At 41.6% G+C, this 26095-nt stretch overlaps 2 protein-coding genes across 11 annotated transcripts in view; both read left to right on the top strand.

The window, feature by feature from the left end:
• The window catches only part of LOC134757007 (notch homolog 2 N-terminal-like protein R), a 50629-nt gene extending 31225 nt beyond the window's left edge, over nucleotides 1–19404 (top strand). For 2 of the 5 annotated variants that reach the window (XM_063697430.1, XM_063697405.1), the window contains 2 exons: nucleotides 1681–1940; nucleotides 9881–10452. In XM_063697430.1, the coding sequence (XP_063553500.1) occupies nucleotides 1681–1940; nucleotides 9881–10404 (784 nt within the window). In that variant the 3' untranslated portion in view covers nucleotides 10405–10452. The other 3 variants (XM_063697475.1, XM_063697443.1, XM_063697470.1) reach the window with 3 other exon arrangements.
• The window catches only part of LOC101125737 (neuroblastoma breakpoint family member 15-like), a 28232-nt gene continuing 21461 nt past the window's right edge, over nucleotides 19325–26095 (top strand). For 5 of the 6 annotated variants that reach the window (XM_063696608.1, XM_055356857.2, XM_063696588.1 and 2 more), the window contains exons 1-4: nucleotides 19680–19743; nucleotides 22265–22474; nucleotides 24269–24374; nucleotides 25210–25424. In XM_063696608.1, the coding sequence (XP_063552678.1) occupies nucleotides 19719–19743; nucleotides 22265–22474; nucleotides 24269–24374; nucleotides 25210–25424 (556 nt within the window). In that variant the 5' untranslated portion in view covers nucleotides 19680–19718. Of the gene's footprint in view, nucleotides 19405–19679; nucleotides 19744–22264; nucleotides 22475–24268; nucleotides 24375–25209; nucleotides 25425–26095 lie in introns of those variants that run through there. The other variant, XM_055356861.2, reaches the window with a different exon arrangement.

Raw genomic sequence — 26095 nt, 5'->3', positions numbered from 1 at the left:
TGTCCAAGGTCACAGCACCAGAACTCCAAACCAGACCTTCTGACCTTCTTGATACAGACTCCTCACAGTCACCTGCATGCCATCTTTGGTTTCAGTGCTATGAACTTTCTTCACTGCCTGTTGGTGTGTAGCTACACCTACTCATGAAGATGCCCAGAGCCTTAGCCGCTCCTTGCTCCGCCATGCTTATCTTATGCAGCTCTGGGAGGGGTGAAGAGGCTGTGGCCAGTTACCTCACTACCACTATAGCTATTCGCCACCCTGTTTTCTCCTTTAGCCATTTTAGCTACTACACAATTCTTCTGGGCATTTTCTGTCTTAGTTCCCTAGTATCTGGCCTTCCTTCTTTTCTCAGTAACTGTGACCCCTGCTAGCTAGCCTTGCCAACCAATGGTTAATGAAAGGTCTTGGATATGACTGTCAAAGACAAAAGCACTCATGACCCCAATGTTTCAGGTCACAATGATTAGGAAAATCAGGACAACAAGGCTTGGGCACAGAAGAGCTGGTTTTTGAGAGGGGGATTTAGAGTTTGGTTTAAATGTGTAATCTTTGAGGTAATGGTGGAACAGCCTACTAGATGCAGTTTTCTAGTCCCTGAAAACTAAAACGAGGAATAAGTTGAATCACATATTTGGGGCACCAGCCAAATATATAGCAGCATTTATAGTTAGAATCAAAGTGTTTGTGTTTCTTAATTTAAATGCTTCTCAGAGATTCCATTTAAACAACTTCATTATGAAAATGGAGACTTACCATGCCTTTTTGATATTGTTCAGAGAAAATTGTCATAAATAATACACACAGTTTGAAATGGTTGTACATCTTATGAATCAAGGGGTGGCATGTAAAAAGGTTCTTCAGTGCCTCAATGTGGAAAATATCATAGAATGTTATTCTTCAATTGATTCCTTCCTTCACTTTGGTGTTTATATGGTATCTTAGATATTTTATGTTATTTTAATTATATTTTGTGCCTTTTTATTTGGTTAAAAATGCCTACTACTTAAATATTAACAGATTTTTAAATATCCCTTTGAACTCTTCCCCATTCCTGTACCTCCTTTCCCTTTTTCCGTTGTAATGTCAGCCACCTGAACATAACCCAGAAAACTAGGTATCAGCCAATTGATGTTTCAGTGGAAATAAGAGAAAGAAGCACTTACTATTTCTCAATGCTTAATTGAGGAAAAGCACATGATATCTTACGTATTTTAAATTGGAGGGGATAATAGGGTCAAGTTCATGCATTATATTGTGGCCATCTTAATCCTATCAAATGGCTTAGTCAAAATGAGAAAGTTAATGAATTTAAGCAGACAAGTATGAACAGTGCTCTAAAAAAGGTGCTGTTACACCATCCCAACCTGTACACACATGAAAAAAAGCTGGGGTGCATTTTGCGTTTGAATAAGGGTCATGTTGACTGGCCATGGCAGACCCTGCTAGACAATACACCTGATACTCTGTCACCTGCCAGGACTCAAAGGGACATGGGATTATTTGGTTAAGTTCTCTAAGGACTCTTTCTTCTAAAGGGAAGCAGTTTTATAGGTGGTACTTGTAGGTCTGTTGATTCACAATCTCGTGCTTTCTTGATTGGACTGTATTGTTTTACTGTAATTTTTTGGACTTACAAGAAGTCAGGTGTTTTCATGGACTCTTCTCTTTTCCATACAGATGTCCAGAAGGCTTGTTGGGGGAATATTGTCAACATCGAGACCCCTGTGAGAAGAACAGCTGCCAGAATGGTGGGACTTGTGTGGCCCAGGCCATGCTGGGGAAAGCCACGTGCCGATGTGCCTCAGGGTTTACAGGAGAGGACTGCCAGTACTCGACATCTCATCCATGCTTTGTGTCTCGACCCTGCCTGAATGGCGGCACATGCCATATGCTCAGCCGGGATACCTATGAGTGCACCTGTCAAGTCGGGTTTACAGGTAACTAATGAGACCAAAGCCAGTGCTTTCCTACCTTCAGCAGATACCTTTATTTAGCATCTTTTAGATCATGGTGTCTGGCTCTTAAATGTCCCCCAGCTCTGGTGCACATTTAGCATTGTGATAAGGAACTGGGATGTTCCAGACAACTATCCCTAACTTCCTTTTAAGAGTTTCAGGGGGCAGAGAAAGAGAAAGAAAAAGGACCAAATACTTTGACTGCTTAAAGTATATATGTCAGGGCCAGGTGCGGTGGCGCACGCTTGCAATCCCAGCACTTTGGCAGGCCAAGGCAGGAGGATCACTTGAGGCTAGAGGTTTGAGACCAGCCTGGGAAACATAGCAAGACCCCATCTCTACAAAAAAACAAGAATAAAAATAAAACAAAATTAGTCATGTGTGGTGGTGTGCACCTGTAGTCCTAACTACTTGGGAGGCTGAAGTGGAAGAATTGCTTGAACCCAGGAGTTTGAGGCTGCAGTGAGCTATGATCGCACCACTGCACTCTAGCCTGGGTGACAGAGTGAGACCCTGTCTCAAAAAAAAAAAATATGTACACCAGGATGGGGAATCAGAGTTTACTTCACTAAAAGAAATAAGTACACTGTCACCAGAGGAAAAGTTGCTGATGTTATTGACTATTTGCTTTTAGAAATCTCCCTCCCTAGACATTCAGGGCACTGGCTTTTCTGGTTTTCTGAACCCTGTTCCTTTTGCTTCTTCATTACCTTGTTCTTATCCATTAAATGTTTGTGCTCCCTGGGGCACTGTTTTGCGCCCTCTTTTGAGCCACATCACAGCTCTCCCTAGGGAATTTCACTGTCTGTATTTGCCTCCACTGCCACTGTCTTCATTAGCTTGCTGATGAATCTCACCATCATTCCCTTAGCTCCACCCAGCCCTGACATTCAGGCTCATGTTTCTAGCTATCCTTTGTATGTTCTCCTTGGAGATATTCTACAGGTACTTTCAGCTCACCTTGTTGACAGAAATACGTAGCAACCATGTACATCCCAAATAACCCACGCTAGAAACTCCCTGTCCCTTGTTCTGACCTCATTTCAACTCAGTCACCCAAGCCAACCTCTGAGTTGCCTTTCACCTGTCTATTCCTCCCATTTCCTCTGCTACCCTGCAGTTGAGGGCCATGTTATCTCTCACCTGGACTTCTGAAGTAGTTTCTGAATACGTTTTCTTGCCTTTATTCTCTCCCCATCTCATTCACCCATGATATTACTACATCTTTGATTATAAATGCAAATATTCTAACAATCTCACCTGCTTACAATGTCTAATATTTTTTCATCATCCGCAGAATAAACTGCAAACTCTTTTACATGACTTCCATAGCTCTCTACAGCCTAGACTTTACATCTTTTTGTAGCCTGGCCTCCCCACAAGCATCTAGGCCTAGTCACACCAAATTCTCCTTATTTCCTGAAAATGTTGTACTTATTATTGTTTCCATACAGTTACACACCCTTTTGCCTGGAATGCCCTTTTCTACAACTGGTGATTGTCCAGTGTTATTTAAAACTGTGTCTTAGTGACCCTTTCATGATTCCTTTAGGCAAATGGTCTCTAAGTTTTATTATTTTTATGTATCACATTTTATTGTAATTTTTTTTTACACATATCTCACCTGAATAGATTGTGGGTTTTTCTAGGTGGGTCTGAGCTTTATTCAAAAGTGTTTATTAAATTAGATGAGAAAAGGAGGAACATTCTTCATTTTTTCTCCTGCTTTAAGCACTAAACCAAGAGTTCTATAAATGCAATAAGCAAAAAAGTGAAAAATGTACTCAGAAAACTATACTGGATCAGTTAGTGTAGAGTACTGTTATATTAATTTTTCATTGTATTAGGGTTCTCTAGAGGGATGGAACTAATGGAATATATATGTATGTATATATATTCCAACCCAAAGTGTCTTGGTGGCAATCTTAATATATATATATTGGCAATCTTTATATATATATAAAGGAGAGTTTGTTAAGTATTAATTCACATGATCACAAGGTCCCACAATAGGCTGTCTGCAGGCTGAGGAGCAAGGAGAGCCAGTCTGAGTTCCAAAACCAAAGAACTTGGGGTTCGATATTTGAGGGCAGGAAACATCCAGCACGGGAAAAAGATGTAGGCTGGGAGGCTAGGCCAGTCTTGCTTTTTCATGTTTTTCTGCCTGCTTTATATTTGCTGACAGATGATCAAATGGTGTCCATCCAGATTAAGGGTGGGTCTGCCTTCCCCAGCCCACTGACTCAAATGTTAATCTCCTTTGGCAACACCTTCACAGACACACCCAAGATCAATACTTTGTATCTTTCAATTCAATCAAGTTGACACACTCAGTTTTAACCACCACAAATCTACCCCTTGTCAACTTGAACCCATACACATCTCCTGAGATCACACATAATCTTCAAATAAAGACAATAATTAGGTCATAATTACACCTAATGTAGTACAACTATTCTTCGTACATCCGGAAACACACCAGTCCCCAACTGAAACACTCTTACATAAAGTTAACGATACTTAAATGCTGATGTGAAGTCAATAAATCTTATGTCACATGATAAAGGAGAAAGGAAATAAAATGAAGATATTTTCTTAGTACAAGTGTGTGCAAGCACAGACATGTTTTTAATAAAAGAAGGAGGAAATACTGAGGACAATTACAGTCCTCATTTCTGCAGCTGGTCACATGGTAGTAGCTGGTATTGATGACTACCTTCTCCTACCCATTTTGTATTCCTTTTGCCTTCAGCAAACACCTCAGCAGGTTGTGTTTTTTTTTTTTTTTTTTCCTGATGGAGAGGCCCAAACCTTCATTCATCCAGGCGGGACCATTTGTAGTCCCGCCTGGATTGGGCTGTTGTAGTTGCCCATTGACCTTAATCACAGGGCATGGTAATACTAAGAGACGCCCTAATGGATCTCCTGTATTCCATGAATACTCTTTCTTACCTCCGTTCTGGAGTAGTAGACTGATTTCATCTTGATAGCCTGGGTCTTGATAGCCTTGATGTCCCAGCCAACACTGTAATGCCTTTCTTAGCCTGTTTACTTAAAGGTAGGAAGCCAAAGTGTCCTGGTGGCAATCTTAACTACCAGTTTAATGGAATTGTTGTTGTGTCTTCTGGTGGCAGCGTTCCTCCCTCTGGAACTAAGACCTCTAGGCCAGCAGAACTTAATGTTGCGGGAACAGGAAGCAAACATTTTGCTAGTGGATCACTAGGGGTGATGGTGAGTGGTACCACTTCCATTTCCACCCCTTGATTCCTGGACCTGTGAATCCTGGCTATGGGAGAAACAGTACCACATATTGGATGCTGATTCAGAGCATACACAGCCTTCTTGAGAACTTTGCCCCAACTCTGCAAAGTATTCTCACCTAGTTGGCATTGTAATTGTGACTGCAAAAGGCCATTCCACCATTCTGCTTCAGGATGTTGGGGAACATGGTAAGACCAGTGAATTCCATGAGCATGAGCCCACTGCTGCACTTCTTTAGCCATAAAGTGAATGCCTTGGTCAGAGGCAATGCTGTGTGGAATACCATGACAGTGGATAAGGCATTCCATGAGTCCGCGGATGGTAGTCTTGGCAGAACCATTGCATGCAGGATAGGCAAACCCATATCCAGAGTAAGTGTCTATTCCAGTAAGGACAAACATCTGCCCTTTTCACAATGGAAGAAGTCCAACATAATCAACCTGCCACCAAGTAGCTGGCTGATCACCCTGAGGAATAGTGCCATATCAAAGGCGCAGTGTTGGTTTCTGCTGCTGGCAAATTGGGCACTCTGCAGTGGCAGTAGCCAGGTCAGCTTTCCACCGGCCCATCTTGTTTTCTGCACTGGGAAGGTGGGGCATGAGCACAAATGTTAGGACCTGAAAGGTGGTGAACTCTGCCTGGGCAGGGCAAAGCCAGAGGAAACTCTGGTGGAGGTCCGTAGCAGTCCTGATGTGCAAATCGGTCATCCAACCTGGGTGTAGGGGCGAAAGACTAATTGAACCATCTAGTAGCTGGTTCCCTCCAAAGTTTCCCTCGGGATAGCTGGCACTCTCGCAAAAACCCCACTCTCGGTACCAATTTACTGTATTAGTCCATTTTCATGCTGCTGATAAAGATATCCCCGAGACCGGGAAGAAAAGAGGTTTAATTGGACTTATAGTTCCATATGGCTGGGGAGGCCTCAGAATTATGGTGGGAGGCAAAAGGCACTTCTTTCGTGGTGGTGGCAAGAGAAAATTAGGAAGAAGCAAAAGCAGAACCCCTGAGAAACCCATCAGATCTCATGAGACTTATTCACTATCATGAGAATAGCACAGGAAAGACTGGCCCCCATGATACAGTTACCCCACTGGGTCCCTCCCACAACACATGGGAATTCTGGTAGATACAATTCAAGTTGAGATTTGGGTGGGGACACTACCAAACCATATCATTCATCAAAAGGTGTTGGTGGGGTAGAGGGTAGTTAAGATGATCCATTATCTCCATCATGACGATGATGGTATTGATGATGTAGGTCACTGAAAATATTTGGTGTTATAAGAATAATTTCTTCCTGATTGTCAGTTTTGAGTTGTTTTGCTATTAGGAGGCAAAGTAGGGGGGCATATACCCACTTAAAATATTTTAATTCTGGCTAGTGGAAATGACAGTAATGCCTTCTTCAAAATTAAAATGTCACTCTGAAATGGTCCCAAATTAAAACTTCTTCCTTTATTGTTAAGAAGGATCTCTTCTTGGTGTGTTCTGCAAGATTCTGATCACCTTTTTTTTTTTTTTTTTTTTTGAGATGGAGTATTGCTTTGTCATCCAGGCTGGAGTGCAGGGCGCAATCTCGGTTCACTGCAAGCTCCACCTCCCAGGTTCACGCCATTCTTCTGCCTCAGCCTCCTGAGTAGCTGGGACTACAGGCACCTACCGCCATGCCCGGCTAATTTTTGTATTTTTAGTAGAGATGGGCTTTCACCTTGTTAGCCAGAATGGTCTGGTTCGCCTGACCTCATGATCCACCCGCCTCGGCCTCCCAAAGTGCTGGGATTACAGGTGTGAGCCACCACACCCGGCCGATTCTGATCATCTTTTATACATATGCTATTTTTGTCTATCACTTTAGGAATCATCACAGATCAAGGTCATCCTTTTGGTTTTTGTGATAGCGCTATACCTCAGTCAGCTTACTAGCTCATCTCCACTCAGAGATGAAGAAGCAGAGGCAGCAAGTTAGTGCCTATACATAATATGTATGGAAACCAAATTCAGGGTTGATTCTTTCTTTCTTTCTCCCTTCCTTTCTTTCCTTCTTTCCTTTTTTCTTTCTTTCTTTCTTTCTTTTTTTCTTTCTTTCTTTCTTTCTCTCTTTCTCTCTCTTTCCCTCTCTCTTTCTTTCTTCTCACTCTGTTGTTTAGTACAGTGGCGCAGTCTCGGCTCACTGCAACCTCCACCTCTTGGGTTCGAGTGATTCTTGTGCCTCAGCCTCCCAGGTAGCTGGGATTACAGGCATGCGCCATGAAGCCCGGCTAATTTTTGTATTTTTAGAAAAGATGGCGTTTCACCATGTTGGCCAGGCTGGTCTCAAACTCCTAACCACAAGTGATCTGCCCACCTCAGCCTCCCAAAGTGCTGGGATTACAGGCATCAGCCACCACTTCCGGCCCAGGGATCTTTCTGTTTCAGTTGTGGGCATCACTCTGAAAATCACACTTGCTAGAAGTGAGCATTTATATCTCTTGTCCACTGTAAATAAGTGCCTCTTAGTGACATGAGTGGAAAGACAAGAAGAATTGCAGTTCCTTCATTTTCTGTCTTAGCTCCCTGAGATGTATATGCTGTGCCTAAATTTGTGTTATAGTTTTCTCCTTTGATTTGACATTCCTTGATAGGCAGAGAGCACTTTTCTGTGCTCATATGTCACATCTCACATCTTTTTCCCTTATAGAAAAACTCTTGTGTCTCCCATTTACCTTTCTATGAGGTCAGAGATTTAGATACTTTCCTAGACAATCAACTGGAGTATTAACAAATTCAAGGAGTTCTCGCCATCCCATTACTGGGTATATACCCAAAGAATTATAAATCGTGCTGCTATAAAGACACATGCACACGTATGTTTATTGCGGCACTATTCACAATAGCAAAGACTTGGAACCAACCCAAATGTCCATCAATGATAGACTGGATTAAGAAAATGTGGCACATATACACCATGGAATACTATTCAGCCATAAAAAAGGATGAGTTCATGTCCTTTGTAGGGACATGGATGAAGCTGGAAACCATCATTCTCAGCAAACTATTGCAAGGACAAAAAACCAAACACCGCATGTTCTCACTCATAGGTGGGAATTGAACAATGAGAACACTTGGACACAGGAAGGGGAACATCACAAACCGGGGCCTGTCGTGGGGTGGTGGGACGGGGGAGGGATAGCATTAGGAGATATACCTAATGTTAAATGACGAGTTAATGGGTGCAGCACACCAACATGGCACATATATACATATGTAACAAACCTGCATGTTGTGCACGTGTACCCTAGAACTTAAAGTATAATAATAATAATAATAATAAAAATTCAAGGAGTTCTCATCTCTGTAGTTTAAATAATAAGCGACTTAGACTAATGACAACAAAAAGCCAGCCATGTGAATACCAAATTTACTAGTTCTGTGAGGATATTTTTTTCTCTTTCTCTTTCTGCCTCAAAGAATCTGCTTTGCTTCCCCTGGCATCATGATTTAGTTTTCAACCCGTCAGAGTCTTCCTGCTAGTGCTGGTACTTTCCTACTTGAGAAAGTCCACGGAATACCTTCTAGACCTCTGTCCTCCTGATGGCTTCTATTTCATTTGTTATATAGGGACCCAGAGGTCCTTCATCATTTTCAAACACATCAGCAGATATTTATAGCAAGGCCACAATTAATAAAATGTTTCCCAGAATATATGTGTGTGTTACATTTAGAGGAAACAGAAGTAGTATTGACTTGTTTCTATCACCAGAGGTCTATTTAGTAACTATATTTTGTGGAAAATATCGATATATTTTATCCATTCAACAGACATGATTTGAGAGCATACCATGGAGACCCAACCCTGCCAGTGTGGCAGGTGGTATAATAGAAGAAAATAGCAAACTTGGTGTATCTGTGTTTGCGCACATATATGTATGTGAGGGGCACTAAGGATGACTTTACAGAGGTTGGAACTTTTGAGTAGAGTTGCCAAGATAGCTGAGAGTTCACTAGGAAAACAGAAGGGAAGTTGATTTTGTTTTTTTTTTTTGAAATGGAGTCTTGCTGTGTTGCCCAGGCTGGAGTGCAGTGGTACAATCTCGGCTCACTGCAACCTCCGCCTCCTGGGTTCAAGTGATTCTTCTGCCTCAGCCTTCCAAGTAGCTGGGATTACAGGTGCGTGCCACCATGCCCAGCTAATTTTTGTATTTTTAGTAGAGACAGGGTTTCACCATATTGGCCGGGCTGGTCTTGAACTCCTTACCTCATGATCTGCCTGCCTCGGCCTCCCAAAGTGCTGGAATTACAGGTGTGAGCCACTGCTCCTGGCCCGGAAGTTGATATTCAAACAGGAGCAGCATATGCAAAGACAGTGAGCTCTGAGAGAGTAGATGGATCCAGACTCCTATTGCTGATAGCGTCCTGCAGGATTGGGCTTCAATGTGACTAACCTACAATTGCCTCCAGGTGCTCCACCCACTGAGTCCTTGTGTCTCTGCTGAGGTCCTTGGAGAGTTACTGGAGAGGGCTCTGTGTCAGATGACCTTGAGGGGCTCTGATTTAGCCTTTCGTAAAATGCAAAGAGTTGAGGTCTTCTCCACGCAAGAGCTCGCTGATGTCAATGAGGTATTGAGGATGGGGCCATCTCCTATTTCTGTGGCCAGTACTGAGTTTTGTTATCCTTCCTTTAGGTAAGGAGTGCCAATGGACCGATGCCTGCCTGTCTCATCCCTGTGCAAATGGAAGTACCTGTACCACTGTGGCCAACCAGTTCTCCTGCAAATGCCTCACAGGCTTCACAGGGCAGAAGTGTGAGACTGATGTCAATGAGTGTGACATTCCAGGACACTGCCAGCATGGTGGCACCTGCCTCAACCTGCCTGGTTCCTACCAGTGCCAGTGCCCTCAGGGCTTCACAGGCCAGTACTGTGACAGCCTGTACGTGCCCTGTGCACCCTCGCCTTGTGTCAATGGAGGCATCTGTCGGCAGACTGGTGACTTCACTTTTGAGTGCAACTGCCTTCCAGGTAAGGTGCTCCCTAGTGTCCCAGGATTAGGGGACAAACCCCTAGCACAGGAGGCAGTGGGTGTGGCTCAATTGCTTTTTTTAGGAAGCGCAAGGAAAAAGGGAAGTGAGAATTTTGTGTGGGGTGGGTTGCTAGTGAGGGAGGAGTTTTATGGGCCAACTGTGGTCCATAAACTGAGCAGGGGATAATTTAGCATGTCAGGGTTTGTGATGATGAGTGGCTAGAAAATTGTTTATTGTCCCTTTTGTAGAAACAGTGAGAAATAAGAGGAACAGAGCTCTGGGAAAGAGACAGGCAAGTCTGGAATGGAAAAGAACACGATGAGAATTAGACACTGGAAAATATGTATGTGTGGTTAATAAAGTGCTTTAAACTGAATTGACATTAACAGTAGGTGATCAACTTTCCTATGTGCTTGTGCTTTTGCTTTTGATGGAGTAATTCATTGTTTTCTTATCCACCTAAATGCACCCAGCTGCCCTTGATTTTCTCTGGGCTACTGGCCTTCACAACCCTCTCCCATGTACCCTCTCTAACTTTGGGGTAACCCTCCCCTAACTTAAAGCTAGAGAATTCTGAAACTGAGGAGAGGATCCTCTGTTAATCAGTGAGCACTTTTTGATGAGCTGATAGATGATATATGAGAGACCATGCGTGGCACAATACTTTGTTACACTCTTTACTGATACAAGTGTTCTAGAGTGCACACACAACCCAAAGATAGAAACAAAAAGAGGAGCAGTGTCGGGGAGCTTGGGGCCTGGTGTTCCATGGAGAGGGAGAAAGGAACAAGCCTGGCCAATTCATTCAACTCCTTATAAAAATGATGAGGAGGCTGAAAACCAAGAATTTTGATTGGGAACAGAATACAAGCAGCTGGAGCAGATGAATTACTAAGCAACAAAGATCCTGTTTTTATGCAAATATCCTTAGTACAAAAACAAAAGAAGGAAAACTGTAGGGGGGAGTAATGTGCTAAGTAAGCAGAATTGCCTCAAAAAGAAGTTGTTCTAGTTACTCTTTCAGAGTGGGAATCTTAGATTCTGGTATTGTGGATATGGTTCACATATAATGGGATTGTGTGTTTTATTTTGGAGGGATTAAAGGTCATAGGTTGGTCCTCAGTATAAAATCAACTGGTAATTTATTCATTTCATTTGGTAAAAATGTATTGACTGCCTGCTATGTTCTAGGCACCATGCTATGTATTTGGAATACAGGTATACAAAGCATTGTCACATAATTGAAATGAAAACTTTGTATTATTTAAGTCACAAGAACAAGCTATTTAATTATATAACTTTTAGTTTCTCTTTTAATAAAGAATAGATAATGCTATCATTCTAGATACTAAATAAGTGTTTTCTTAACATAATATTACTATCCACTTTATCTTGTAGAAGAAATAACTAAAATACATCTGTCTTCACTCCTGTATTTGTTTGCATTTTAAGGGTTAAAGACAGAAATAGAAATGTAAACAACTTTATTTTGAAAATATTTCAACATTGCAAATATCTCTGGGTCTGATATTCTAGTAATGTAATTGGCTAGTAATTGATGTTAGTGTGATTTATTGTTGAAGGCTAAATGTGTTTTTCAGTTTCAAGGAAATTGCTTTTAATAATTGCCTAGAACAAGAGGTTGATTTGGCAGCAAGATGTTGACGGGAAGTTAGAGAAGTCAATAAAGGAAGTTTTTAGCTGAGAGAGAGTGGTTATTCACTCCCATAGCCTCTGCATTGTTATCCATTAGCCACGATAAGAACCTTAGGGAATTCTGAGAGTGTGTCCAGGAAAGGATCTGTCAAACTAGAATCGTATCTCCTCCTTGAGAAAGGAAATAACCAAGGATTCCGCAGCTGAGAGGCTGCCAGGGCTAGTGAAATAGAGTAAGGAAATCTTGGCTGTCTCTTATTCTCTGGTTGTAGTTTAACACAAGACACTTATTTACTCACTGATGGTGTGTGTGTGTGTGGGAGGGGAGATTAGCATGAGGGGTGGGAATGGGGAGATTTGATGAAGAGAAAACTAACATTTTTTTGGTGACTCAGGAACTGTGCCAGGTACTTCCGTGCTTATTAGCTCAATTACACAAAAATCTTGGGACCAGGTATTATTTTTCAAGTCTTCCCACATGAAGTAACTGAAGTTTGGAGATGTTAAGTGATTTCACCCAAAGTTGTACAGCTAATATGTGGTTAGGCTGGGTCCTGAAACCGAGGCAGTTTATTTTCAAAGCCTTTGCTTTGTGCATCTTACTGCGCCACATTGCACTGCACATCTGCTTCCTGAAAGCACTTTGTAGGTGTGTAAAACTTTTCGTTAAATGCTTTAAGCTGTTTGGGTTAAAAATATATGTTCATGTTATAAGAAAACCAAGACACTCCTAATTATAATCAAATAGTACTTGTTACATATCAATGTGTGTGTGTGTGTGTGTGTGTGTGTATATGTGTATATATATATATGGCGTTGTGCAGATGTTTAAAAGTAGTTACATAGACTTGTTCTTGCTTTTCAGGGTCCCATAATCTAAACCAGATGACTTCAGCTTTGGATAAATATATAGAAGGAAATTTAAAGAGAATTCAAAACAATAGATGATGCAGTGACACTGTGAATAAATGTTATTTATACAGTTTGTAAGATTTCATGCTCGTTGTTCGTATGTCCCAGGTGGAGTTCAGAAAATATTCACTTCATTTCCACAAACGGAAATAGTGCCTAGAGATGGTTTTCTTTTAAAAAGTCCTTTTCATAATGCAGTGCCCTTCCTTCCATTGCCCTTCATTCCATTGCTTCCCATGCTTGTCAAGAGATTAAAATGTTACTTATAGTAATAGTCACTATCTCAATGTAAATGGCACCCTTATTTGATGAGAATTATTATTTCAGTTCTAAAAATGGGGAAACAAAGTCAGCAGGAGGCAAAGTAGCTTGTTAAAGTATTCTGCAACTTTCAAATGGTTGCTTCCACTGCATTTCACATCTTGGCACTTCTAATTGAGGGTTACTCTAACCACCCTATTTGAAATTGTAACTGTCCCCCACCCCCTTAATTACTAACCCTGGTCTACTTTTTGTTTTCTTTTTCTGTAACTCTTATCTTCTTACTATATAATTTATACTATATAATTTACTTCATTATGTCTATTGTTTATAGTCTGTCTTTTCCAAATTCTACTGCCTCTTACCCTCTCCAGAATGAAAACTAGTATCTTTGTTTTTGTTTACTGATGTAACCCAAACACCTACAAACAGTGCCCAGTATATACTAGGCCCGCAAATATATATTGGCTGACTGACTGTATGGTTTATTATCATGTCATAGTATTGAGACTGTAACTTTGGTCTTCTCATTTTCTTCTTTGTATTGTGCGTCCTAGACTTAGTTTGGCCTCTCCTTTTGTCCTTGTATACTCTTAATACTGGATAAGAATTTTGGAGTCTTTTTCAACTCTGAGTCAGTGAATGCCACATAACTTAGTGACTATATTTAAATGGTTAATTTACAATTCTTTCCCTGCAAAGGATACTGTAGTCACTGTGAGTATTTTAGTATTATTGTAGGACTCAAGAGGGAATTAAAACTACAAAAATGACTCATCTTGTATGACACAGAAATGTTTGTTCACAGAGGGAGGAGAAAAATATCTTCAAGAGAGAACTCATAGAATCAAATCAATGAACCATGTCTCATCTTTTTGGATAAGTAACTGTTAGTAATCCAGACACTTCATGAGCTTTCATTATGTAAAGTCTTTAGCAGAAGCTAAAGGAGGGGCACCAACCACAGTAATTTTAATTTAAGAACACAATGGAGCATGAAAATAAATTATTAAATCATTTACTCCCACTATTTTTGGGTTAGGGCCAATAATGGGGAGAGAAAGAGGTAGACTAGTTTTGTGTTTGTGGCTGTTTTAGTAGAGTAGCACAAGTAATCAAAAAACAGTAGGCTGTTTTGAATTTACTGGCTGTCCCTTATGAGTTCACAGTTGGATTGGACTGTCCTCAATGTACTTTCTTTTTTTTCTTTCTTTCCCACATCTCTTTATTTCTCTGATTTTGTTTAAACTTCATAAAGAGCTCTCTGATCTTTCCTTTCCAAACAATGAAGGTTTATCCTTTGTAAACTACCTCTGTACTCCACAGGCTGATGATATGTGATATCCCTATATCATTAAAGTAAAGCCTAAGCACATTCTGTGGCTTTTGTGTCTACTCTGTTGTTGCTGAGCTTATGAACTATTAGAAATAATTCCCTCTTGCATTTTCACACATGGGGAATGTGATGTTCTCTTGGGTATTATGCTAATCATATTTTGGCAGGTTTCTCCGGAGCAGATGCAGAAATGATCATACCACTTTCCAGGGTGTGTTATTTTAGCTCCTTTGACTTGGGCCCTAAGTCTGTTTTACCTGATGTTCCTGAAAGATGTTCCTGATGTCCCTCACTGTTCTTTCATGCTGGATGTTCTTGCCTATGCTGCCTCCTCAGCTATCACCCTCTCTTCCCCTTTTTAATGTAGAACTCATTCTTAATGATTTGTCAAAGGCACCCTATTTCACTGAAATGCCTTCTATATTCCGTACCCTCCAAGTGGATTGTAGACCTTCTAAGGTCTTTTGACATCTGCGTATCTCTAGCACAGCACTTATCACGGTGATTATTTATCTGTTCATCTTTCCAAGTAGACACTCTCATTTTAACTCCCTACCCTAGTCGCCAGCATCCCCAGCATTGTGCCTGTCATAAAATGGTGCCACAATGAAAATTTGAAAAATGAATGAATTGAACGTGATAAACATAGATGAGAATCCTATATTCTATAATTTTTTAAATGTACTGAAATTATTCTTTTTGAATCCTATTCATTTCTGTGACTTCTTTGGTGACAAAGTTAGAAAAAAGTGGAGGTCAGTAGGGAGATATGAAGGGACGCCGGTGGAAGCAGTGAGCCTGGGCGGGTGATGGAGTGGGAGATACGTGGCACAGGGGTCAGTTGAGTTAATCTGGGCTCATTCAGAGAATGGAAGGTGTGTGCCAAGAAAACTGGTTGGATAGGGATAGGTCAGGGATTCCCTCTTGCATTCTCACACTTGGGGGCAGGCGTCATTTTCTTTTCTTTTCTTTCTTTTTTTTTTTTTTTGAGACGGAGCGTCGCTCTTTCTCCCAGGCTGGAGTGCAATGGCGCTATCTCGGCTCACTGCAACCTCCACCTCCCGGGTTCATGCTATTCTCATGTCTCAGCCTTCCAAGTAGCTGGGACTACAGGTGCCTGCCACCATGCTCAGCTAATTTTTGTATTTTTAGTAGAGATAGGGTTTCACCATGTTGGTCAGGTTGGCCTCGAACTCCTGATCTCAGGTGATCCACCTGCCTCGGCTTCTCAAAGTGCTGGGGTTCCAGGCATGAGCCACCATGCCTGGCCGCATGTGTCATTTTCTTGGGTGTCATACTGATCGTATATTTGCAGGTTTGCTTTTGTGACAGACTTCTTCTGGGGGAAAAAAAGTATCCTTCTATCTTTTTACTTTTGTCCAGTTCCAGGTATCCCTTTTTTTTTCTTCACTCTTCCTTCCTTGTTCATGGGAGTTTTTCTTGAGGACTTCAAGCCCAGCTTCGGAGAATCCTGGTTGTGTCATCTCATCTCCTTTGTGCTCTCTTCTCTACCTAGCCTTTCCACCCTCACACCTCCCGGGGTCTGAAAATGGAAAGATAAGGGTGTTTCCCTGAAAGTTGCTCTTCTGTGTGGGGATGACAGGTTCTAAAGACTCTTTTCTGGTCCCTGCCCTCATTGCCATGATTAATCAGTTAAGTGGCCCGAGGTTTTGTAACAGCACAGTCTTAAAATGCTTTTCCCAAGTTTAATTTCTCTCCATTTGACCTTTTAAGGATGTGAATTGGCTTTAAGCAGTAGACTCCCTTTAGTACGGCACTGTGAGCCTCAGTGAATCTGCTACATCCATTCCACCCACGGGTCTGGAAACTTGTCTGTTTACCTTTCCCTAAAAACCTAAGATATATTTTTAAGAAGTGCCTTGTAACTTTTCATATAGCCTTTCCCCTACTTTGGGTAGACTGTTTCTTACAGGAATTTGGTAGATCTTTCCAAAGAGAATTCTGTATCTCTATTTTTAAAGCATAAATCCTGTCAACTTTGGAGGAGAACTGATTTGGCTTGAGTTTTCTCAGACATGGGAACTTTTGACCTAAGTTTGTATTTTACATTGTTGAAAGGGAACTCCGGGATCCCAGAAAACATATGGACTGCAATTGGGTAAAGTTTCTGTTTGAGTACTTATTCCTACTTACTAGCCGTTTAATCTTGGTCAAGTCAGCCATGTGGCTCTCAACTTCCTCATCTGTAACATAAAAGGATTAGAGTAGACAATCTCTAACAAATGCTATAATACCACTGACAAATAATAATATTAGCTAATATGTGTAAGGCACTGTGTTTAGTGCTTTTTCCCTTAATATAATAGCTTTGAGATATAATTTATATACCATACAATTTACTTCTTAAAAAAGTACACAATTCAGTAATTTTAGTAGATAGGAGTAACCATCACCACAGTCAATTCTAGAATATTTTTATACATCAGAAGAAACCCTTTACCCATTATCAATTACTTTCCATTCCTCCTAACTCCCTCCCAGCCCTAGGCAACTACTAGTCTACTTTCTGTCTTTATTCGCCTCTTCTGGACATTTCATACAAATGGAAACATGCAGCATGTAGTAATTTATGACAGCTTCTTTCACTTAGCATGAGGTTTTCAAAGTTCATTGATGTGGTAGCATTTATCAGTACTCTGTGCCTTTTTATGGCTGAATAATATTTTATCATATGGATTTACCACATTTTATCATTTTATTTATCCATCATCAGTTGATTGACATTTGAGTTGCTTCTACTTTTTGAGTATTATCAATAATTCTGTTATGAACATTCTTGTATAATTTTTTGGTAGACATTTATCTTCATATTTCTTGGATATATACCTAGGAGCAGAATTGCTGCGTCAGATGGTAATGCTGTTTAACCTTTTCAGGAACTGTCAGACTGTTCTCAAGTGGGTACATTACTTTACATTCCAACCAGCAGTGTATGAGAATTCCAGTTTCTCCACATCCTCATCAACAGTTGTTATTGTCTGTCTTTTTTATTATATTCATCTGTAATGTGAAGTGTTTATCTCATTGTGGTTTTGATTTACATTTCCCTGATGGTTGATGATTTTCAACATCTTTTCATATACTTATTAGTCATTATGTATCTTCTTTGGAGATTGTCTGTTCAGATCCTTTACCTACTTTATAATTGGTTTATCTTTTTAATATTGAACTGTAATAGCTTTTAAAAAATATATCCTAAATACAAGTCTCTTATCAGATAATATGATTTGCAGATATTTTCTGTCATTCTATGTACTGTCTTTTCACATTCTTGATGATATACTTTTCAGCCCAAATGTTTTTAACTTGATGGAATACAATTTATTTTTTCTTTTGTTGCCTGTGCTTTCAGTCATATTTGTGAAAACTTTGCTTATCCCACATTACAAAGATTTACTATTTCTAAGTGATTTATAATTTTACCACCTACCTTTAGGTCTCTGATCCATTTTGAGTTAATTTTTATGTGCGAGGAGGGAGTCTAACTTGATTCTTTTACATGTGGATATTTAGTTGTCCCAGGACCATTTGTTGAATTAAGTGCCCAGAACAAGTACATCTATATATAGAGAAAGTAGATTAGTGGTTGTCAGAGACTGCAAGAAGGGGGGAATTGGAGAGTGACTGCCCATAGGTACAGGCATGCTTTTTGGCATTATGAAAATATTCTGGAATTAGGTAGTGGTGATGGTTGCAGAACTTTTGGAATATGGTAAAAGATACTGAAATATATGCTTAAAAATGGTGATTTTTGTGATATATGAGTTATACTATAGAAATAATAATAACAGTAATAAAGCAAGGTGTCTTTCCACATCTCCATGCCTTGTATTTTCATTTTAAAAAAAAAATGCATTTCAGGGCCAGGCTCAGTGGTTTACTCCTGTAATCCCAGCACTTTTGGAGGCCTAAGTGGGAGGATCGCTTGAGGCCAGAAGTTCAAAACCAGCCTGAGCAACATAGCAAGACCTTGTCTCCATGAAAAATAAAAAATTAGCCAGAAATGGTGATGTGTGCCTAGAGTTCCAATTACTTGGAAAGCTGAGGCAGGAGGATCGCTTGAGCCTTAGGAGTTCAAGGTTGCAGTGATCTATAATCACCACTGCACTCCAGCCTGGGTGACAGAACAAGACCCTGTCTCAAAAAAAAAAAAAAAAAAAGGCATCTCACTTTAATAGTAAGAGGCCAGAATATGATGCTGGCAGCATGTTGTGAGGAAATGTATTAGATGAAAGAAGTTAAATTCCAGTTCTCCTTTTTTCACAAATGAGGTATAGGGGAGAGAAACACGTACTTGGAAAGGATTGACCCAGCTGAATTGGAAAATGTGGGAAGGGGATGGGGAAGAGGCTGCTCCACCTGAGATCTGGCTCCAGGACTTACAGCAAGGGGAACTTGGGCAAGTTACAGACTATGCCTCAGTTTCTTCATCAGCAAAACAGAATCATCCCATAAACTATAAGGTCGATGGTATCAGTGGGTCCCCAAACTGACTGCACATCTGAGTCATGTTAACAAACACATTCCAGGCCCCACCTGAGCCCTCTGAATCAGAATCCCTGCAAGGAGGACGATGAACTTGAATTTGCACTGACTTTCCCAGCTGTTTCTTACTCTGATCAACTTGGGGGTAGGACCCATTGAGCTGCATCACATCATTCCAAAGCCAAAACACAACAGCAGGACAAGAATATTTTCAAGGCAGTCTCTAAAGCAGAGGAGAAACTGTTGAGGGAACCTAGAAGTAAAGGAGATCTGGCTTGCTGGGCTCCATTTGAACTTTGAGTACAACAGAGACATGAGCCCTTCGGGACACATGCCTGAGGTAGTGACAGTCCAACTTTGGAAGAGTGGAAGCCCTAGTTTCAAATTCAAGCATGCTTTGAGTAGAAATTAAGTTTACCTCTTTTTTCACAGCAACATGGCCAATCTTTCCTAAGCTGCTCAGCTTACAAGAAAAGGAATCATACTGCTAAGAATTCAAACTTCAGCAGTCATAGGTAAGTAAGGAAGTCTTGTAAACCTATACTAGACACCTAACCAGAAACTCGAAATTTAGCAGGTTCTTTCAGTTTCAGGACAGTTGTGTTCACTAGATCAGAGGCATTGAGACATGAAGAACAGACCCTTAAAAAGGGAAAGTGTTCCCTTCAGTTTGAGGACATCACTGGAACATTAGGGAAGTGGGAACACAGCTGCTCACTCTACAGTGTGGGTTGCCTTTGTGTCTGGAATGTGTCTGACGCCCTGATCCCTGTGCACATTTCAGGGAGCCTTGGGAGGACCCCGAATCACTGATGGAATTGGGCAGTGCATGGAGATGGCTCAGCAGGACGAAGGTAAATGCAGGGGCAAGTCCAGGTCATACTGAGAGACAATGAGTGGCGCTGATGAGGACAAAGATAAAATCAAAAGTTTGTGCTTCATCTTCAAAAACTCAAGCTGATAACAAACTTGGCCTGATGAGAAATAATAAGTATTTTTCTATTTACATGAGAATTTAATCTCAAAACAGAAATCAGAAAAATATGAAGTCCAGGGCATAAAACCTAAAACTATTGCTCATATTTATTCTTTCTAAATAGAGCAAAGTGTAAAATCTTCTCCATAAGACATACATTGTGGTTATAAAAAGGCAAAAGTCTTAGTGAGAATCATTGGTATTCCATAGAAGAGTGAATTAAGCACAGCCAAGGGAAGACCCACGTCTCATACTTCTCTTGTATATTCCAAAGTTCCAGGGAAATTCCAGGTGATAGAGGTTATTTCCCATACTGTTAAAGCAAGGTTTCAGACACTTCTGAATTTTGGTCCCAGTACTCTAGAAGGGCACACCTCTGTCCTGGAAAATAATACAGGAATGAATACTCTTCCCGTGACCCATTCTGGTCATTCTTCCAGCATCACAAAAACCAAAAAATGGAAATATGGCCAAATACATGATTAGCTGTCCCTCATCTTCAGGTTTCTTACCTGTTACTTATAGATAATAGCATTACCTTAAGGATTATGATGAAGATACAATGTCCAAATATAAACACAGTTTTGAGCAAAATGCCTTGTACGAATTGGTCAATGAATAATTACTAAATATATGAATATTTACTGGATTGTATGGATCCTATGAATAATTACTGAATAATTATTGTGATTGCTTTTATTGGCAGTGCTGAAAACTCATCCCTTTGTGACCTCAAGTAACCCATGACACTTTGTGAACCTGCAGTTTTTTCATTTAGAAACTTGACAGATTTTCATTCTGACACAGAATGTCAGGTCTCCCAGACCCTAGAAAATACATTGACTTAAAGCCTTTGATACATCTCAAAGCAGTATCCTTACAGTGTCACTGAAAGATGGTGCGGGCTGCAGAGAGGGATGCTTTCAAATGGGATTAACCAGTCCTCCTTCCTTCCCTTCCACATGAATGCTGGGCAGCCCAGGGTCAACCCACTGCACCCTCAACTCAGGCAAGTCCAGCAGCCAATCTTAGGAGACCTGGGCTACAGAACAGTCTCTCAAGTTCCAGGCTCACAAAACCTAGGTGGGGATGAAAGCTGAGAAAGCGAAGAGGTGGTTCAGGGGATCACTCTTTCCTACTTGTTCCTCTCACCTCAAACTCACCTTCTACTGCACAGCAACACTGAGGATCGCCAACCAACCCTGACCATAACCTTGATCTTGCCGTGTTCTGTTAGTGGAATGCAACCCAAAATCAATGGTGTTAGGTCATCTCAACAAAATATATATCAAACCGTATTCCATAAGAACTGCTCGTGGCCCTGTTCTTTTCAGTATATGGGAAAACAAAATGGAAACAACAAAATAGCATCAGGTTTACAAAACTTCCCAAGATAGATGGTCACACATGTTTTCAGGAGACCTCTATATAAATGACTTTGATCACTTGATACCTTGAAAAGAGGTCTTGTGGCACTAGAATGACATCTATAAGTGACAAGTATAAAATGTAGTGCTCAGTGACATTAAAAAACAAATCAACCCACATAGAGGAAGAGCTTTGGACGTAGGGATGTCAAACTGGTCTAGAATGTAATGAAAACCCGAGAAGGTGTCCCAGTAAGAAAGAAGAAATCAGTCTAACAATGGGATGCAGCAGCAAGAATACTGAGACAGGAAAGAAAACATTTTAAAAAAATGAATTATTCATTCACTTTCTAGTGGATACAGAAAAAACTGCAGAAGACCCGGAGGATATCAGGGCAGGCTAAAAGTTTGATATCTTACACCTGTGGAAAAGCCTTAAGCTCTGTTTTAACTGAGAGCAGGTGGGGTGACTTCATGACTACCATTAAGAAAATATAACCTGTTGGGAAACTGTTTCTGCCTTGATGATGTTGTACAGACAAGAGATAAACAGTGAGGAATATGCTTAGATGTATTGGGAAAGACACGGGTCTGTGGCATTGTCACAAGTGTACACTAATACTGAGAGTGAATGCTGAAGGAATGATCCCCATTGGTGGTGACCCTCAGGTGAGACTAGGGTGCCTGTGTTTCAGCAAAGCCTGGGCAATTGCAATGCAGGGCTCCTAAGATTCCATGACACCCCCACCTTCTAATTCTGTTATGGCAACTGCAGACGGTTACCTGGCACGCTGGCCACATTCTACCTCACTCTTATCAGAGTCTGAGCTACTGGCAGTGCTTTCAGCTCTGAGTTCAGGCACCTCGAACCTTGTTTTTGCGGTGAAGGATCCTAAAGTGCTGTGGGGAGTGATCACATTTTTTACAACAGTAAGTTAAGAATTTCTGTTACTGACATCCCTCAGTCCTGATTAAACCTATCTGATTTCACCAGTTTTTAACCCATCATGTGTTTGCCTTTCTTCTCCCCAGTCCCTGGCCCCACGTCTTCTGCCACAAACGTCAGCATGGTGGTATCAGCCGGCCCTTTGTCCAGCGAGAAGGCAGAGATGAACATTCTAGAAATCAAGGAGAAATTGCGCCCCCAGCTGGCAGAGAAGAAACAGCAGTTCAGAAGCCTCCAAGAGAAATGTTTTGTAACTCAACTGGCCAGCTTCCTGGCCAACGGACAGAAGAAATACAGTAAGATCTATAGGCTCACCATCGCGAAAGTGATGAATGATGTCCTGTCTTCTCTCTGAGACACTAAATGCTCTCTCCATCAAAAATAATTTCATCCTTCCTGTACTTCTAGGAAAACAGAAATGGGTATTTTAACATTTTGTTAAAGTTGGAAGACAGAGGTACCAAAGTATTTAGCAACTTTCTATGTTTGCAATCAGTTGGGGGTGGGACTAGAGTTAAACTGCCATTTATTGATTTCTGACACAGGCACAGAATGACCTGTTTTCTCCAGGAGGCTCAATCGTGTTTTCAAGAATCCTCTCTGTACCATATAAGATCCTGCAGACAAATAACATCTAGTCTGTTGTTCTAAATGTCTGAGACTAGTGAACTTTTATTCAGTTCAAGTTTCTGTTGAGGCCCAACAGGCAAAGCTCTGTTCTAGTGACTCTGAGGGAAACTTGGTGATAGTAGCCAGTACCTGCTCTGAGGGGCTTCAAGAGGAGTCTACTCCTAATAGAACCTGTGCTGTCTATAAGTGACAGCATCAAGAGCAGGGAGTAGGGGCCGTGCATGGTGGCTCACTCCTGTAATCCCAGCACTTTGGGAGGCTGAGGCGGACAGATCATGAGGTCAGGAGTTTGAGACCAGCCTGGGCAACATGGAGAAACCCCATCTCCACTAAAAATACAAAAAGTAGATGGGCGTGGTGGCAGGTGACCGTAATCACCCCTGCTCAGGAGGCTGAGGCAGGAGAATCCTTTGAACCCAGGAGGCTGAGGTTACAGTGAGCCAAGATTTTGCCATTGCACTCCAGCCTGGGCGACAGGGCAAGACTGGTAAAAATAATAATAATAATAATAATAATAATAATAATGATAAATAAAAATAAGAATAAAAAGCAGAGAGTAGCTTGGTGAGAGTGAAGTCCTGCTTCCTGGGGCACAGAGTCTTGTTGCTAAAGAGGAAGAAAGATCGCACCCGAGAATGTGTGGAGATAGCAGTGCAGTGTACAGAGCAGGGACCGTGGGCCTGTCTCCTGGGCTCCATCCAAGTTGCTTGTCTTGTCTGTCCCTCAGTTTCCTCACCTGTTCAGAGGGTACTACAATAATACCTACCTCTGTAAATTGCTGCAGTGAATTACATGAGCTATTTCTTGTCAATCTCCTAGAACATTTATTGGCACAGAGTAAACACTATCTATTAGTTCTTCATTCTGCTGTTTCTAAATTAACACACACTTTATTAGCATTTGGGCATATTTCCTTCATGGCCTTATGGTGTTATGTGTCACACTTTATGCTTCAGATATGATTCTTAAAATCATAACTGAAGATATGATTTAAAAATCAAAGATTTTCAAAATCTTTCGCATACTTGTCCTTGAAATTCCCAGTAAAAGGGAAACCATCAGTCCCATAGTCCTAGGGGCCTTCCCGACTGTACAAGAAATCACTACTCATGCCCCAGTGCACTGTTTTAGAGGAGAGGCTGCAAGGCTTGGGAAAGTGGCCCCGCATTCAGAGTCAGACTTCAGGGACTGTGAATTCTGACTCCACTTCGTTGTGGTTGAATCATCTTGTCAGCTTCCTTGATGTGCCCTTGAGGTTCTCTTTCTTCATCTCTAAATTTTGGAGGATCAGATGCCAGAAAGTCGGGAGACTGAAGAGTAAAGATGTGGAAATCCCTGTCTAGACCCTGGTACTGGGGAGAGTTTTGTCCTTGGGATGGACCTGGCTCCTGCTCTGTAGGCAATGACCACAGCAGCATGTCCAGCCTTCCACTGAGGCAGGCGTGTCTGTCTTTTCTCAGAATATGAAGAGTGCGAAGACCTCATAAAATCTATGCTGAGGAATGAGCGACGACAGTTCAAGGAGGAGAAGCTTGCGGAGCAGCTCAAGCAAGCTGAGGAGCTCAGGTGAGGGGACCCCATGGGGGCAGGCAGGGGGGCAGGTGTGTAAATCTCTGAAGTACAACAGCTCGGTGGGGAGAAGTAAGAACGAAGCTGGGCCAGGGGAAGGGCAGGAATTGCCATGGCAGGCTCGCAACACACAAGTATTTATCAAGCAGAGAAGAAGTATAATAAAAATGTATGGGTTGCAGTTGTTTCTCAGAGCCTTGTTTTCTCTTTTTCAAACAAGTAATTGTTGATGTGAAATTTACATAACACAAAATTAACCAAAGGAGTGTGAACCACACAGCAGCATTCAGTATACTCAAAATGGTGTGCCGTCACCACCCCACTTACCCTTAGTGAGAATCACCTCCTGACTGACTGCGGCTTCTCATTCTTTCACTCAATCAATGTTGCCTTCTCGACCCCGTCATTCTTTTCTTCTTTCATCTTTTCAATTCGCCCCATCTGCACCTGGCCTCATTTCTGTACATGGCTTTGTATCTAGTGGCCGCAAGATGCACCATGTGTATTTTCACATGGAAATGTCCATGGCCAGAGTGAGGAACTGAAAGGATGTCTTTTTGAAACGGAATTAGGAAGACACCTACTTTTGTTTACAGAAGGGAAAGATGAATGGAACATCATCGAGGATCTTGCAGGAGCCCTCTCTGATACAGAGGAAGCCTGTAAACCATTTTCTATTCTTTCTCTTGGCCACAGACATTCCTTTCAACATGTGCTGACCTTCTGCTTGAAGGTCTCCTTGAGGACATTGTCTCAGAAGTCTCTGTTGCAATATTTGAACGGATCACTCAACCCTTTCTACTCTTAAATTTTCTCTACCGTCTCACCTTAGGCAATATAAAGTCCTGGTTCACTCTCAGGAACGAGAGCTGACCCAGTTAAAGGAGAAGTTACGGGAAGGGAGAGATGCCTCCCGCTCATTGAATGAGCATCTCCAGGCCCTCCTCACTCCGGATGAGCCGGACAAGTCCCAGGGGCAGGACCTCCAAGAACAGCTGGCTGAGGGGTGTAGACTGGCACAGCAACTTGTCCAAAAGCTCAGCCCAGGTAAGGTGGCCATAGGCCCTGATGACCCAAAACCCCAGGCTTCTGAGAGACTCCAGACCTCCATACTTTCACAATGACAGTTGTATCAGTGGTGTTTTTTTCCACTAAGCTTATGTGGCCATGACATGACCAGGACTTCCTGGGTAAGAACGGAGATGGGAAACCCATGGGTTTGGAGGTCACAGTATTGCAAGTGTCCCTCCTTCCTTGATGGAAGGTGGTCTTTGGAGCAAGAGGCAGCATCTATCTAGTTTTAAAGGACAGGAAGGAGGCTGTGATGGGAGGGCGCTTGTTGGAGTGAAAAGAGCTCTGTACTAAGAATGAAGGTTCCCAGGCTGTCTTTTTGGCAATGTTCTTAGTGTCGGTGAGTGAGTGATTTATCTTTCCAGAGTTTCTCTCTCTCCATCTGCAAAGGCAGACAAATTGTCTCTTGCAAGGGTCTGAAGCATCCAAATATGGGAACACTTACGAATGCTTTTCAAAATGAGATGAAGCCCCTCTCCATGTGGTGTTGGAGAAGGCACTTGATGTGGGGGCATTTGGTGGTAGGAAGTGCTTCAGACTGGAGCACTCCCCATGGATAGAATGTCCCTGAATAACACAGCAGAAGCCACACGGAGGGCCTGTGCAGTCTCATGACGCATAGAGGACTGTGGGACAAGTTTGTCCTC

This window comes from Gorilla gorilla, chromosome 1 (genome assembly GCF_029281585.2).
Source record: "Gorilla gorilla gorilla isolate KB3781 chromosome 1, NHGRI_mGorGor1-v2.1_pri, whole genome shotgun sequence".
Lineage (NCBI taxonomy): Eukaryota > Metazoa > Chordata > Mammalia > Primates > Hominidae > Gorilla > Gorilla gorilla.
This window is presented reverse-complemented; position numbering and strand designations above follow the sequence as displayed.